The 17,502-nt window shown below is 40.9% G+C and overlaps 1 protein-coding gene across 3 annotated transcripts in view; it reads left to right on the plus strand.

Annotated features, from left to right (window-relative positions):
• Ralgps2 (Ral GEF with PH domain and SH3 binding motif 2) overlaps positions 1-17,502 on the plus strand; it is a 137,706-nt gene that overhangs the window by 45,727 nt on the left and 74,477 nt on the right. For 2 of the 3 annotated variants that reach the window (XM_036202023.1, XM_036202024.1), the window contains exons 5-7: positions 10,507-10,590; positions 14,835-14,924; positions 17,394-17,486. In XM_036202023.1, the coding sequence (XP_036057916.1) occupies positions 10,507-10,590; positions 14,835-14,924; positions 17,394-17,486 (267 nt within the window). Of the gene's footprint in view, positions 1-5,304; positions 5,435-10,506; positions 10,591-14,834; positions 14,925-17,393; positions 17,487-17,502 lie in introns of all 3 variants that reach the window. The other variant, XM_036202025.1, reaches the window with a different exon arrangement.

The following is a 17,502-nucleotide window of genomic DNA, read 5'->3' on the forward strand; positions in this document are numbered from 1 at the left end:
GAACTCAGTGTTTAGAATAAAAAACTGAATGTAGTGTTTAGGGACAATTCAAAGAGCGGAAGTGTGAACAGATTGGTAGAAATAACTATTGGGGGAAATATAACACCGAAGTATTCTTGTTAGAGATTGGTTTTGCTGAATCACAAGATTACTTTCAATCTGCCAGCATTTATAGGATGTGTTGTGTGGCAGAAGAATGCTTGTTATTGTATTATGGAATAAAGACATATAACAAGGCTGAAAGAGAGTAAGTTAAATTTCTGTGTGCTAGCCTGCCCTGTTAAAGCCTTTCTGTACTTCCCACCCAGATGAACACTGTCCACTAATAGACTGTATTATTCCTATCTAGTTGCTCATATTTTCCCGAGTATAGCTATTGCTTAATAACATGTTGTTTCAAGTGTCAGGTTTTCACATTTGGATGTAATGACACTGTATTGCTTTTGTGTTTGGCTTGCTTTTTACACTCAGCATTGTTGGCTAGCAGCCATCTGTGTATGTGACTTATGTGTATTGGTCCCTGGGCTGTAGAGCACAAACATCTTTACAGTTATTGAATACCACTGAACAGTTTCTGAAATATTATTACATTTCAGAAAACTTGAAGCTATAAGATCAGCTAATGTAATATACTGGCTTTTTTATTAGCCTAAAGTGATATGTATTACTTAGATAGGGAGCTAAAATACTAATCTCACTAAGGAGTGAAGGGCTTTCTTGTTAAACTTAAGGTAGTAGTTATCTCTGAGCTTAAACAACTATATTTTTCTTTGTTCCAAATTCGAATTCTACGTATAGTGTTATACAAATTCCACACATACTTAATTTTCATGTGGAAGTTCATCTTTTGTCTGTAGCTGGCCCTTGTACTCTCACCTTGTGCATGCCAAGCGAGCACTTCGGCATTAGCTGCTAATTTGTAGGCTCAACCAAAGTTGGATAAATATATTTGGGGAAAAAATGGGTCTAGAAACTGTTGACATGACATGTATATTGTATTATAAGTAGTCTAGACATTGTTTAAAGTATATGGAGGACGTTTGTGAATTATATGCAGGTATCGCCTCATTTATATAAAGGACTGGTATGCAGGGCCGCCTGTAGCTAATGTTGTATGATTTATTCACATTCCCTCACCACTGTGATCTCTGTCATACAGAGTCAGGAGTTTACTGTTCCCCTTAGTAATGGCGAATGTCGTGACGTAGTACCAGAGCTGTAAGGGAAGTTGTGACTCATCCCATCTTCTGCCCACCATGTTAGCAGGGCCTTCTCCTCATCACAGTTGCTCTCTTCTTCCTCACTGCCAAGTGCGCTGTGCTTTGTTGCTGCCAGCACGCGGTTAAATAAATTCTTTATTTTAATTTTATTTATTTATTTATTTATTTCCCTTGCTTTAGGAGTTTTATTCCAGAAATTGAGAACAAACTGTTGACAAATGAATAATAATAACAGAGTAGTCTTCATGCTAGTTTAATATTTAGAGAATAATTGAGCTATTAAGAATGTGCTTATGGGGCTGGAGAGATGGCTCAGAGGTTAAGAGCACTGGCTGCTCTTCCAAAATAGGGCTGAGGAATGAACTCAAGGCCTTGCGTACACTGAGACATTTTACCCCTAGATGCTAAGTACATTCCCTCTCTTCTCCCACCCTCCCTCCCTCCCTCCCCTATGCCCTCTTTCTTTCAATGGAGAAAGGACTTGTTTGTTTCAGTTCAGTTTCTGAGGGTTTAGTACATCATGGCAGGGAAGGCATGACAAAATGGAGACATTTCTGTCATGGTTGTCCAGAAAGCAAAGACAGGGAAATGGCAGTACTCTGTAATTGTTGTTTTTATTTTATGTGTGTGATGCCTCATGCATGTATCTGTAACACGTGTGTGCAGTGCCTGTGGAGACCAGAGTACAGCACTTGGAGTTACAGACCATGTGGATGCTAGTAACCCAGCCGAGTTCTCTGCCAGAGCAGTAAGTGCTCTTAACTGCTTAGCCGGCCCTCCAACCCATCTGAACTTTTAAGCATTTCATTTCACTTTGAATTTGTCCTTTGACAACTTACAAAACAAAATTTCTAACGTTTTTAGAACAAGGAGCCAGAAGACTTGTAATTTTTTTTCAGCTTTGCAGCTCCTGAATTGTACCACTAATGTGGTCCTCATCTTGGACTTTTAAGAAGGTGTCTTTAAGCTGGGGTGGGACAAAGAGTACTTGAAACTGCCAGATCTTTGCGTAATCCCAGAGTGGGAGATTGCTGAACCAGAGCTGCAGCGACACGTAGTTGGAGCTGTCGGAAGAGCTTCCTTTGGAACTGCAGCGGTGGCAGCAGAGGGCCACCACAAGTCATGTGCCCATTAGAGGTCTGCCATACAGAGGTGGGAAGAACTTTGGTCTCTTGCTCAGTGGCCAACTGCAGCAGTGACTGTTAATCATTTCCATGTCTTACCATGCTTGGAGCCATCCCTACAGAAGTCTGTTAGTAGTGCTGTGTGATGTTGTTGTTTTGTTTTTCTAGACTGTTTTTCTGTGTAGCCCTCGCTCTGTAGCCCAGGCTGGCCTCGAACTCAGAGCTCCACCTGCCTCTGCCTCCAAGGTGCTGGGATTAAAGGTGCACACCTTTAATGTGACGTTAAAGTGACATCCTTTTCTGTGGACAGAGGTGTCTCCCCCACCCCCCGCCCCATGTAGAGTATTTTCAGGTTTCTTTTCTAAGGCTGAATTTTCTAGGACTGATTAAGAATAAAAAGTTAGCTAGAGGGCTTTATACATTCATTAATTTCTGGCATCATTTCTGGTGCTCAGCTATTATTAAAGTTTTTCTCATATACATGGATCTCCTTTCAAAGGTATGATTTCTCTTTGGATCATGAAGAAAGCTCTTACACATTCATAGTGCCTCTCTCCATGAGTTTTCTCATGTTGAAGTGCTCTAACTGTATTCTGAGAGTTTTCCATCAGATTAATTTTTTGTTGTTGCTATGATAAAATTCCATGACCAAAGAATTACAGAAGGAGTTTATCTAGACTCACGGTTCCAGAGGGCTGAGAATCTGACTGGAGGGAGCAAGCAGCAGGTGTGACCATTGGAGTGGGAAGCTGAGGGCTCATATCTTGAATTGCAAGCTCAAAGCAGAGAGAGCAGATAAGCAGTAGGTGAGCCTTTTATCCTCAAAGTTTACCCCGGACCCCATGGCATACTTCCATACCCATCCTGCTCCGTTATAGGATTGGAGTAGTTTTGTCTGCCTTGAGCTCTCTGGTGTTCTACAAAGCTCGTATTCTTCTGAGCTCACCACTGCATTTACTGTGCTAGTGGAATTTGAGGGTGAGTTTTGTGTCATTCAGTGCAGGGTGAGTTATGCCAGAAAGCTAACTTAGAATCCAGTCGTGACTCTCTAATATTTCTGTAAGCCTTGATTAATGGTTGGATTGTATTTGAAATCTGCATTATAGTCATTACTCTAGGTAATCGTGTTCCTCTTACAAAGTGTCTGTTGCTGTGAGAAAACATCATCAAGGCCGCTTACAGAAGGAAGGATTTTGTGGGGATTTAGGGTTCCAGAGGAATAGAGTCCACCACCACCAAGGCAGAAAGCCTGGTGGAAGCTGGCATTCAGTAGCTGCAGCTGAGAGTTCACCTCGTGGTGCACAAACGAAACAGAACACTCACTGGGAATAGCTGGAAGGTTTTGAAACCCTAAGCCTTTCCCCAGTGATACCCCTCAACAAGGCCACACCTCCCAATCCTTACCAAACAGCCACCAGCTGAGGACCAAGCATTCAAATGCCTTATGGGGACAGCTTATTCAAACTACCACACAAGGTTCTAAAGTACTCTTAAAGGACAAGGTCTACCTAAAACTTTACTAACAAACATTACACTTCATTTCCAGCCAATCACAGAGCAGAACTATGTGGAAAAACCAGATCTGTCTGTACTGTGCACGTACAGACTTCTTTCCCTGACTTTGCTTAATGCAACAGCTCAGTAGTCTGAATCTGAGATCTTAAGGAGTTTGGGACATTTCGAGGTTTGTTTCTGTTTTTTTTTTTTTGTTGTGTTTTTTTTTAATATATATTTTCTGTTGGCAGATTAGGTATCTTCCAGAATCAGAAAACCAAATGTAAAACACTTGTTGTTTCATATAAGGCATATAATTAACCTGTATAAATTAAAACGTGATCCACCTCACTGTCACTGGGAATGTAAATTTATTTAAGACTTTTGTAGTAGATTTAATACTGTTTATCATTAATACTTGTGCATGTCAGTGTGGCATAAGGCTGAACAGGCCTGCAGGTGCATTGTGTTAGGTGCTAGAAGTAAACTAGGGCTGGTTGAAAGTAGAATGGAGGACATGCATAGGCTGTACACAAGTCTAATAGTTTTTATGATTTTCTTTTTAATCTGAGGGCGGTCCTAGAACTAGTCTTCCAGTGGGTACTCCAAACTCTTATCAGTGAACACACATTATCTGCTAGGAATAAGGGAGCCTCATCTGTGTGACTGACACACTGAAAATTGTGGGAGAATGCTGGGCAAGTTAGGGAAAACACTTACTAGCTAATTATCAATCTTACTAAAATATTTCTGAAAATTTTATCTTTTGACATATTTCTTTCTGGATGTGTAAAAGACTTTCTGTGCAGATATTTTTTGCCCAAAGACTATAATCCTAGCAACATACAGAATTCTAACAGAAATATTATCCTATTTCAATAAAAGTAATTGCATGGGAGCAAATTGTGGACTTGTTGAGAGAATGGAAGCTGGGAAAAGCCTTGTACACTAGAGTAATGTAGGCGTTCGGATAGAGGCAGGACACAGCCATTCTTCGGTTTAGACTGGTAAGGGCAGGCTTCAGTCAGGGCAGGAGGCATCTGTGGAAGGAGACAGTAGCTCCTGTCTTCATCCCCGATCTCATTTAGAGGGGCAGTGACCACAAACTTGGAGGAGGGAAGTAAGAAAGCCTTGAGTACTTTAGACAAGAGGGCCAGCATTTTTAACTTACCTGTTGCATAGTTTCAGTTTGGTCTTTTTGTTTTTATTGCAAATGTAAGCATGAGTGGCATTTCATCTGTAGTGGTGACTTCTTTATAGCCATATAAAGTGGGTACAAATGGGTGCTATTGTGTCTTTAACGCTTCCACTCTGAACACAAAGCTACCTCAGCAGCGGTCACCTTCTCCTGGCACCCTGTCCTAGTTGCTTCCCTCACCGTCTGTGGGATTCCACTGTTCCTTTTCCCCCCCAGTCTCTGTCTACACGCTGGTCTATATCGGCCTTTTCTCTTCTTCTATCTATAGGTATCCCTACATCATCACCCCTAGAACAGTCCTTTTAAGAGTGTTGGAACCTCCAAGATGACATTTAGATCAAACCTACAAGACGTAAGAGAAGCTGTGACTCCTGTGAATGGGGTTATTCTCTCCTAGGGTAGGTCGTCATCAGTTGTGGGGTTTTGTCTTCCCTGTGCTTCTGAAATAAATGCAACTGAAAATTGGTCTTTGTAGTTAATGATTCCAGTGAATCCATGCGTATTCTGAAATGCATTTTAGCAACTATTAAAGTTGTATTATATGTTTGAGGCATTATTTGAAGATTCTCTTTACCTGCTGAGCTTAAAATTGCAAGTTTAGCATGTTAAAAGAAATGTTAGTGTGTTAGGGCTGCAGGATTTCATTAAGTCTTTGCTGAGAAGGAGGCTTACTTACTTATCACAGGCAAACAGTCCTGTCTGTCTTAAATTAGGCCTTACAAAGCAATGTTTGAGTCACTATGCCACTTCAACTCTGTGGTGTTCATGTGACATGCTTTAGTATACGTTTCTGTGTGACCAAGGTGTCAGTTACAGCAGAACACATTTCTTGTGTGATACTACAGTGTTATTTGTAGGAAAATCCTAGAGTCTGAAACAAAAGGAGAGAAGAAGATAGAGGGAGGTTTCAAATGTTCTGGTTTGCTCTGAAGAGGTCAGATTATTAGAGTTTGTAAAATGAACTGACAGTATCCAGATGAATAAAAGAACAGCCGAATAAATTGTTGCATGCAGAGTAGCAGGCCCTCGATGTACTGACCGAGCTTTCCTCAGCCACCAAATAGTCTTCTTGGGTACACCAAGTTTACTCAGAGTGACTGTAGACTTGTACGTCATAGAATGGTTCTGAAAGCTGCTTTTTGGAAGGAAGGGAGAGAAGAGAAAGAAAGGAAGAAAAGAGAAGGAAGAAAGCATTTGCAGGGTATGGTGGTGCCTGCCTATAATCCTAGCACTTGGGAGGCTGAGGCAGGGGAGTTGCAATGAGTTCAATGCTAGCCTGGGCTGTGTAGCAAGACTTCATTTCACAGATACTTTTTCAAATTGATCTTTATTAGTGAAGTAAGTTAAGAGATGCTGTGGAGTCTCCTACCTAAGATCCCTGTACTGCCTAAGTGTGTGAGTAGATGGAGGCCAGAGGTCAAGGGCAGATGGCCTCCTCTTTGCTCTGTACTTTATTTTTATGTGTATGGGTGTTTTGTCTGTACACCATGTGCATGCAGTGCCAGGAAAGGCCAGAAGAGGGTGTCAGATCCCCTGGAACTGGAGTTACAGAAGGTTGTTAGCTGCCATGTTGGTGCTGGGAACTGACCCCAGGTCCTCGGCAAGATCACGGGAGTTTTTTTTCTCACATAGAAATTAAGGGGCTGATGTGAGGTAAGGTAGAGCATGTCAAAATTCCTTAAAGTCTGGACAGCTATAAATGCAGGTCAGGATTAAGAAGAAAGTGGTGAGTTCTGATGCAGTTCTAGCCTTGTAGTCCATTAAGTGGATTTTTTAATGTCTGTTTTTAAATACAGTGGTTTGAACATAGGAAGTTGTAAAAAAATCATACAAATGTTAAAGATTTATGGGAACCCCTGTACCTTTCACCTGAGTTTTCCTGCAGCTGCATCTTGATGGTGTCTAATAGGAAAGTGATGTCTGTGCTATGCATGTCCGCGTAGTCCCATGATGTTTTATTGTGCCCGCAGACCTGTACTGACTTACATACCAGAAACAGCTCTTCGTCATGGAGCTTCCCTCCTGCTGTCTGTCCTTTTTCGGTCACCCTGTCCCTACTGCCAGCGTCTGCCTTCCTCGTCTGCTTCCTCCTCTCGGGGACTCTTTGCTCTCTTCTCTTGACTCTTCCTAAGACCCCAGGACTACTCTTTACTATTAATCAGGGGGTTCCAATTACATTTCTCCTATGGTGATTGCTCAATTTGAAGATCTTACAGCTTCTGTTTTTCTTTATTGGTGTTGAGAACTGGACCCAGGGCCTCACATGTGCTGGGCATAAGCTCTGCCACCAAGTTATGTCCCCAGCTGCTCCCTTGGACTTTACTCTGTCCCTCCTTCCTTTCTCCCCCACTTTCTGTCTTTTAAAAAAATTATATTGTGGGGCTGGAGAGATGGCTCAACGGTTAAGAGCACCATCTGTTCTTCCAAAGGTCCTGAGTTCAATTCCTAGCAACCTCATGGTGGCTGACAACCACCTGTAATGAGATCTGGTGCCCTCCTCTGGTCGGCAGGGATACATGCAGACAGAACACTGTATACATAATAAATGAATAAATCTTTTTAAAACAGTTATTTTGTGTGTGTTGTGTGTGTGTATGCACACGGGTATACACACACTTGGATGTGTGCATGCCACAAGCACTTGTGGAAATCAAAAGACAACATGCGGGCTTTTCTACTGTGTGAGATTGAACTCAGGGCAGGCAGTAAGCGGTGTTGCCTACTGAGGCCTCCACCTCCAGCTTTGCCTACTAAAACTTCTCACTCCCATTTGAAGTTGTTGCTTTCAGTTGCCTAAATAGCATTCTCTCAAGGTAATTTGTACTGGAGTTTTTTTGTTGTTGGTTTTAATCTTTGTCTCCAGGGTCCTCTCTTTCTGGATACCTTGCTTTGCCCCTCCCCCCCCCCCCCCCATACTTCATCTATGTACTGAGCCATAGGAAGATCAGTTGTTATCTTTAAGTTCTTGGCCATTTTCTTGAATTGCTATTTTCTTGGATCTCTTAAGGTTCCTGTTATTTAGATGTTAACACATGGATCTTAGTTAATGTCAAATTAGTATCATGGTGAGTTTTGCCAAGGAACAGATTAAATGAATCAATTCATCCATCCATCCATCCATCCATCCATCCATCCATCCATCCTTGTCTAAAAAGGGTATTTATTAGAGTGGCTTACAGGCTGTGGTCCAGCTAGCCCAACAGTGGCTGTCTAACAGTGGAAAGTCCAAGAATTCAGTAATTGCTCTGTCCACAAAGCTGGCTCTCAGCTGGTCTTCATTATATGTTGGAATCCCAAAAAAGTAGCCTTTAATGCCGGTGAAAGACTGGACTTGCCATTGAGAGTAAGGGCAAGCAGGCAGAGAGCCAGAGCTTCCTTCCTTCTTCATGTTCTGCACGTAGGCTGCCAGCAGAAGGTGTGGCCCAGATTAAAGTGCCTCTTCCCACCACAGAAGATTGGGATTAAAGGTAGATCTTTCCATGTCAAGTGGTTTAATTGAGAAAAATCCCTCACTGGTCTACCTAGTTGCTTAGATTTTAGTTAATTACAGATGTAGTCATGTTGACACAAAGAATAGCCATCACAAGTCCACTCCTTGTCAGCTTCACACAAAATAGATCTCCTTATATCATGCTTAATTTCCAAATAAAAATAACAACCAGGTAATAATTACACCTACCATGATACAGCTATCCCACATACAACTGCAAATGCATTATAAAGTTTAGAACAGGTGGCAATGTCCCTTGAGGAACATTCCTTTATTATCTCAAAAATTAAAATCAATAACCACTGGTACTCTCCTAATTGACGTTATACTATATTCTTTTTTGTTTGTTTGTTTGTTTTTTGTTTGTTTGTTTTTTCAAGACAGGGTTTCTCTGTGTAGCTTTGCGCCTTTCCTGGAACTCACTTTATAGACCAGGCTGGCCTGGAACTCACAGAGATCCTCCTGCCTCTGCCTCCCTCGTGCTGGGATTAAAGGCGTGTGCCAGCACCGCCTGTCGCAAACATATTCTTAACAAAATATGACAGGTATACTAACTTTTCTCATCTATCTAGACTACTGATGACATCTGTTTCTTTCTCAGATTCCTTTTGTTGCCTACCCAAAAGGTTCTTTTCCTTTTTTTCTGTGAGTCCTTTCTTGGATGGCTTTTTCTGTATTGTAGAACCCTCTGATGGACTTGAAATCTGTGGACAGAAACCCCCCTTTAAATTCGGAGGAATTTGGTTCTGTTAACATACATCTCTCAGTGTTTTTAAAGGTGATATACGTTAGCCATGCCTGTGCTTCACTAACATTCAGTGAAATACGGAGGTAATAATCGTAATTTTGAAGCAGAAGTGATATTTTTAAACTACCAGTTGTAAAGTGATAGAAGTGTGATTTCTTTTGTATCACGAAGAGTACATCTATTGTACTGTATTTTGCAGCCTGCATTTACATTTTTTTTTTTTTTTAATGTGGACAGATGTTTTTGCCTGAATCCACATCTAAATATCACTTGAGTGCCTGGTGCCTAAAGAGGCCAGAAGAGGGCATTGGATCTCTTAGAACTAGCTTTACAGACAGTTATGAGTACCATGTGGGTGCTGGTTATCAAACCTAGGTCCTTTTTAAGACCTGCAAATGTTCATAACTGCTGAGCCATCTCTCCAACCCAGAATGGTTCATTTCAAGTAGAGGGCAGTAGTATAAATTTTTTTTAAAAAAAGTTTTAATACAAGATCTTGAGCCATTTGAATTCTATTCTTAAACCATTGGTGTGATCAAGAACTTTTTTATTATTGGTATCTTCAAATACCTGAAGTCAACAACTGTCAGGTCAAAGAATGAGATGTTTAAAAAACTTAATTGTGGGCCTGGGAGTTGGCTCATGGGACCTGACTTTGAATCCCCTGCACTGGTGTGGAAAATCAGACCACTAGCATCTGTTTGTAAACCTGAGCACGTAGTGGGGGGTGGGAAAAGGGACAGATGGAACCTGGGGTTGGGAATGGCTGGCTGTGGCCAGGCCAGTGGCTAAAGTGGGAGCTCCAGGTTCGGTGACAGACCATCCACATACTCATTAGCAAGTCCATAAACATGTGTACACACAAACACCACATCATACAAGTGTAAAAAGGAAGAAAGAAAAAGCTAATTGTGGGACTCTGAGTGGTTGAATGGGTTGACAGTCAGTAGTATTTATTATGTGTTACGGGATATTCAACTTTATCTCTCAGAAAACATTCCTTCATACTCAGCCTGTGAAATTCAAGTTTGCCTATATTCTTTTAGACAGTAATTTTATGCATATAAAATTTGTTTTTAGTTTTTACAGAATAATTAGTATTTGTTAGACATTCTTATTCGTTGTTCCAGAAGAGAACATACGCAGTCTTTAATGTTTCAATTCCCTAATATAAGAAAACTGAGCTATTTCTTACATTTAATTTATACTTAATTTTTATTTTAATCTTTTAGGAGCTTTCAAGTTGTGGATGGAATAAAAAAGAAAAATATAGTTCTGCACCAAATGCAGTTGCTTTCACAAGAAGATTTAATCATGTAAGTTTTGTTTATTGTTGAGGAGGGGCGTGGCTGTGCCTGATTTCCATACCCTGTGGAAGCCAGAGATTAACTCTAGTGTCTCCTTGTATCGAACATCATCACCATCCCATTTTTAAGACAGTCTGTCACTGAACTTGGGACATAAGGATTGACTGTACTGGCTGACCAATAAGCCCTGTCTCTTTGGACCCTCCCACCCTCACCCAACAACTATCTAGCTTTTTACATGAATACTTGAGATCCAGACTCAGGTCTTCCTGTTTGTACAGCAAAGCACTTTACCCCCAGCCATCTTCCTGGCCTCTCCTTTTTATTTATTTATTTATTTATTTTTTAATTTTTATTTTTTTGAGGCAGGGTCTAACCCTGCTTACTATGTATTGACGATGACATTGAACTCCTGATCCTCCTGCCTCTACCTCTTGGGTGCTGGGATTGTAGACATGTGCCACCATGCCTAGCTTCAAGTATTTATTATTCATTCGTTTGTTTGTTTGTTTTTTTGAGACAGGGTTTCTATGTGTATTCCCAGCTGTCCCAGACTCTGTAGACCAGGCTGGGCTTGAATTCAGAAATCCTCCTGCCTCTGCCTCCTAAGTGCTGGGATCAAAGTTGTACAACACCACACCTGGCTCTCAGTTTTTATTTTTACTTTTTAACTTCATAATTCTCATAGATATACCAGAAACAATTGTATTTATATAAAAAAATCGTATAGCCATGCTTGCTTTTTGTCTTTGTAAAATGTACCAGCACGTATAGTTCTCCTGTGGACTTTCTCATTAATTACGGTTCCTGGCGGCATCTGTGTGGTGCCGGCAGCTCCGGTTCCTTTCAGCATTGAGTTTCACCTCTTCCTCGGCTAAATCCATCTACTCTTGGTAATGGAATGTTTCCGGATTTTTGCCTTTGTGGAGAGTGTTGCCGTGAATATTGTCTTTTGTTGCACGTGTGCAAGATTCTCCAGTGACTCACGGCTGTTTTAAGTTCTTGGATTTTTATCATCTAAAGTTGAATCCTTAACACTAGGTCTTTCTGGTTTTTAAATTTTGGTGTTTTGTTTTTGTTTTTTGAGACAGGGTTTCTCTGTGTAGCTCTGGCTGTCCTGGATCTCACTCTGTAGAGCAGGCTGGCCTCAAACTCACAGAGATCCGCCTGCCTCTGCCTCCTGAGGGCTGGGATCAAAGGTGTGCACCACCATGCCCTACCCCTATTTGAGGTTATTAGAAGGTGAATTCTCATTTCATTCTTTTTATTCACAATTTGGAATGCTTGGTGTGGTGCTTTCAGTGAGGATGGCCTCATAGGTTCATATGTTTGCATGCTTGCTCTCCTGTTAATGGACCTGTTTGGGAAGGATGAGAAAATGTGGCCTTGTTATAGGAGATGTGTCTCTGGGGTTTCAAAAGCCCACACCAGGCCCAGTGTCTCTCTGCCTTCTGCCTGAAGATCAGGATGTAAAGCGCTCAGCTACTGCTCCAGCACCATGCTTGTATGTTTTCCTGTCTTGATAATGGACTAGCCCTCTAACACTGTAAGCAGGCCCCCAACTCAGTGCTTTATGAGTACAGCCTTGGTCATGGCGTCTCTCCACAGCAACAGGACAGTGACCCAGGCACTGGGAGTTGGTATTTTTATACCTGTGGTTTGTTTACTGAGACACCCATTTTAAAGGAAGCAGGAAAGGTCAGAGGTCATCATCATCGTGGTTTAGTAGTTCTGAAGACAGTGAGTTGGTGTTCCATCCTCGTCAGATGGTAACCAGGTGGTTTTCTGTTGATGTCCTGCTTCTCTCTCCCCTTGGTTGCCACATTGTCCCCTTTCAGCTGACGGGTGTGTTACAGCTGTCTCGTCGAAATCTCAGGAACTCACTGATACCTCAGGTTCTTCGGACGGTTTTTCCTTTGTCTCTTCTGTAATATATCTGCATGTCCTTTCTCCTGTACCCTGAGAGCTGGTGTTCAAGAAACACAGTCCTATAGTCTATCACTTGTTTTATTCTGTGTACTGATTTGGTAACCAGTCTTAAGAATAGAATAGTAATAGCTGAATATTCCTAATCTGAAAGTCTAAGCCTGAAATGCTCAAAAACCCAAAACACACCAGTGTGACACCACAAGTTGACTTTAGTTCCTGACTTCATATGATAGGTCACAGTAAGATGTAGGTGCATTCACAACTATTGAATAAAATTGCCTTTTAGCTATGTGTATGAGGCCTATATGAAACAAGTGAATTTAGTGTTTAGACTTGGGTCTTATTCCCAGTACATCTCATGTTAATACAAATACTACAAAAGCTTAAAAATTATTTTGAATCAGGTATATTCAGCCTATGCTGACAGCCAGTCACCACCATGACTGGAAAATAGTAGGTTTGCAGGCGCTCTCTCTGTCCATTGCCCATTTTGATAGCTGAGCTCTGTAGTGTCTGAGTGTGTTGTAGGGGTGCTCTCTATTTTTATCTTAGTTCTGTGAATAAGTAGTCAGAGCTATTCACACTGATGTTGATGCCTATCATCATTTTTATTGTTCAAAACTTGCTCTCAGGTAGTGCCTCAGTTGAAACATGAAAGCAGATTTACTTGTGTTCTTTATAGATGAAAGCTGGCTTTATTGGACACAAGATCCTTGATTCCATTTTCTTTCCTTTATTTTTTTTTTCTGGGCCTAGAATGTTTGTTGCTGTGGATGATAATCTTTTTCTTGAAAAATAATTTTGTCTTTTTGTTTAGATGACCAGAGGTGTTTTTAAAGTCTAGATGTATCGAACTGTTTCTTATCCCTGGGTGTTTTGTCAGTATCCTCAGAAATGGCCAGCTTTAACTGGGACATTGTAGTCTTCTTAGCTTGAGATCCCAGTGTGCTGGGACTTCTATAGCTCAGGGTCTCTGGGGAGAATATTCCAGCAATCGAGAAGACACTCTGTGGTCCGTTCAGACTTCATTCTGGAAGTCAGAATTGGCTTTGCTAATAACCTTTTCAGGAAAGCTGCCCAGATTCATCCAGGCCTCTGATGGACAGCACAACTTTTGATGGAAGTGACAGATCAGTTGATTTGTCTTAACATGTGTCTACTATGAAATTTAATTAAGTTATTGATTATGGAGCTTAGATTTGAATTAACTGCTTATATTTGCTCAAGTTCCTATTTCAGTATATTTAAATCAATATTATAATGACTTTGTAAAATATGTAATTTATTATATATAATCTAAATTCACAAAATACATGTAATTATATACACATGATGACAGCTGTTTACAGGTGGAAATTCCAAGGAAAATCTAAGCTATTTTTCCTTTTTTCTTTTTTTTTCTTTTTTCTCCTCCTTTCTAGAGCTTTATTGGGAGAGAGAAGGAGAGAGGGAGGGAGGGAAAGAGAGAGAGAGAGAGAGAGAGAGAGAGAGAGAGAGAGAGAGAGAGAGAGAGAGAGAGAGAGGATTTGTCCCTTTTTCAAGTGAAAAAAATATAGGCTATGGCATCATGACCATCATTAAGACTCTTAGCCACGTCTTGTTTTGAGATTAAAGTTTGAACTATATCTAAATACTTAGATTCTATTTTTTCAGTACGTGAATTAAAATGAATGTAGTGTGCGTGTGCGTGTGCGTGTGCGTGTGTGTGTGTGTGTGTGTTCGTGTTTGAATGCACACATGCTGTCATAAATACCTGGGGGTGAGAGGATGACCCAGAGTTGATTTCTACTTCCACCATGAGTTCTAGGGATCAAACTCAGGTTGCCAGCCTTGCAGTGACAAGTTTTTTTACCTGCTGAGCCACCTTGTCAGCCTCTGGTAATTTTTTTTTAATTAGCGCTTCATTGAAATATAAGATAGCACAAAACTTTTTTGTTGTTGTTTTGTTTTGTTTTGTTTTGTTTTGTTGTTTTTGTTTTTGTTTTTTGAGACAGGGTTTCTCTGTGTAGTTTTGGTGCCTGTCCTGGATCTCGCTCTGTAGACCAGGCTGGCCTCGAACTCACAGAGATCCACCTGGCTCTGCCTCCCGAGTGCTGGGATTACAGGCGTGCGCCACTGCCACCTGGCAACACAAAACTTTTTAAATGAGGTCTTTATTTTATATTTCATGGAATTTTCTTTTATTCATAAGAAAAACATAGTCAAGGTCAGGAGAAAGTGCACTTTAAAAAATAACCACGGGAAATAACATCAAGTAGCATTTAATGTAAATTTTAATCTTGGTAAATCTTGCTCTTTGGTTATTTTCTAGTTTTTCTTTTCAGGTGAGCTTTTGGGTTGTTAGAGAGATTCTCCATGCCCAGACACTGAAAATAAGAGCAGAAGTTTTGAGCCATTACATTAAAACTGCTAAGGTGAGTATGGTGTGGCCCTTACTCACCCGCCACTCAGAAATGTTTCAAGTGACTGTTACTGGTTCTGGGAAATAAGGCCTGTCAAGTGTATTAAATGCCTCTTTTCTCTGCCGTTTCCTTTATTCTTGAGCAGCCCTGCTTTTATAGACAGGGTTAGTGTTTGGTAAAATACAGTATTTGTAAAATATCCGACTGTGTTGAATGTGATGGAGAAAGCCATGTAGGATTAAGTTGGAAAATACAGTAATTTTTGTTACTTTTGTTTTTATTTATTTATTTTTAATTAGGAAATAAACGACCAGCTATCTAGAATATAAGACCTTACAGGCTGGAGAGATGACTTGGTGGCTAAGCCCTTGCTCTCTTCCAGAGGACCCAGGTTTCACTTCATAGCACCCATTGGTAACTTGATCCTCCTGACTTCCATGGGCACACAGGCACTCGAGTGGTACACAGGCACACATGTATGCAAAACACTTACGTACTTAAAATAAAATTGCATAAATCTTAAGACTTTATTTTTGAAACAGTTTTTCAGTAGACTGGGCTGACCTTGAACTTATGTCCCCTGCTTCTGACTCCCAAGTACTAAGATTGTAGGTGTGAGCCACCACATTCTCCTTGACTGTAGTTTAAATGAACAGTACATATGCTGCTAACAGCGCACTGAAGAGCGACTGAGAGGCAGCGAGAGTAAGTATAATAGGAGAAGCAGCATGGACTGCAAGGGTAATCAGATTCCAGAGAGCAGCAGGCTTTCCACAAGAAGACACTGAGATCAACCTGTAACAACTCCCAAGTTTATGTTAACTTCACTAAATGTGATGATACATCCATGTTCATTCTTCATGATCCTTATAATAAACAGGTCTTATCTCACCTGTGCATTGAAAGATGGTGGAATAAAGCAGAGGTGTTCTGCTTATAATTGCAGTTGGACTTCTTCCTGTATTTCCCTGAACATATGAACACACAGTCTTATTCTAGCACTCTGTGGCACTAGGTGGCAGGACTGACCTTCCGTATATGTGAGGTTTCACAGAAATGGTATAGAGATTTTTAAAACACTCTCTGTGAAAAGTTAGGTAAGCACTAGTTTTTGACTGAAGAAAGTAATGGCTTTTCTCACAGATTCTGATTTTCTATTTTTTTCTGATATCTTTGGTAGATTTTTTTTTTATTTGTATGTTTTTGTCCATACAGTCTTACCATTTTTCTTACCAGATAAATTAATTTCTGTCCACACTCTAACTTATATTTGACAGCTTTTGCTTCTATCGCAAGCCCCAGTTCCCTAATGTGTTCTTTATTACTGTTAATTCCCTATTCTGACTCTCTGCCTTTTGTACTCAGCTTGTAGTAGAGGCTCCAATTGGTTTTTCCTTTAATGCCTGTTTCAGTCAGCATTCTTTAGAGGGACTGACCCACAGCCTTCCGTATGAACATGTGTAAAGATTCAGACATAAGATGTCTGATGAGACACATTGTTGATGGGGCTTGCCGTCCGGAAACATGAGGCAGGCATGCCCACAAGCTGCAGACTCGGGCAGGCGTGGGGGCGAAGTGTCAAGATGCAGTTGCTCTTTCTTCTAGGTCTTGAGCGTGTTTTAGCACGTGTCAGTCTAAGGTGGTGTTCAGTGGTGTTCAGCCCCTACTAAACACCTCACGCACAGCCATTTAATGAGTGGACTATCTCATCGCCTGTGGAAGGTCACATCCTATCTCATGTCTGCTCTTTTGTTTTTATAGGCTCCCTTTGGATTTTCAGTTCAGTGTCCACCGTAGGGCTTACCTGGTTGCTTGGGACAACTATAAAGTGGCTTATATTTACATAGCACTGTTAGGGTAGAAAGAAGTATGACAAAATTTTGAGAAATTAGCAGCAAATGTAAGGTTGGCTTCTTGGGAAATTAGTGGAACCTACTATTTGATGTGTGCATACAAAAGAGTGACATCCCAGAATGAGTTAGAAACAAAGGACTTGGGGTCTTGGACATGAGAAAACAAGACATGGAAGGGAACACCAAAGACTGAGTTTGAACTTTACCCTGAGATAACAGGAGCACCAGGCAGGAAGCCAGCGTATGGAGACCCTTTCTTGTGACTTGGACCACAAAACAGACAACCAGTAACATTGTGCTGCAGAGGACACAGCTGCTTCCAGAGCTGAGGGCATGGCCATTACAGACATGCCAGTTAATCTTGGCACCAACGTAACTCAGCTTTGAAAATATATTGTCCATCTAGAGCTGGATTTATTCCCAGAGCTTGGGTGAAAATGCCAAGGTAGAATGTGGACATTATATTGTGGGCCAAAAATAATTTATTGAGTATCCTAGAATACAGTTCTCAACAATGACAGTAATAAATACTGGTATTCTACCAATTGCCTAAATTGTGTTAATCTATATTTTCCTTCATTTATTTTCTTAAAAAAAATCCTTCTCCCCCTTATTCTTAAATCCTCAGAAACTATATGAACTTAATAACCTTCATGCACTTATGGCTGTGGTCTCCGGCTTACAGAGTGCACCGATTTTCAGGTTGACTAAGACATGGGCGGTGAGTAACCCTTGGA

The sequence above is a fragment of the Onychomys torridus genome, chromosome 11, assembly GCF_903995425.1.
Source record: "Onychomys torridus chromosome 11, mOncTor1.1, whole genome shotgun sequence".
In the NCBI taxonomy this organism is placed as follows: domain Eukaryota; kingdom Metazoa; phylum Chordata; class Mammalia; order Rodentia; family Cricetidae; genus Onychomys; species Onychomys torridus.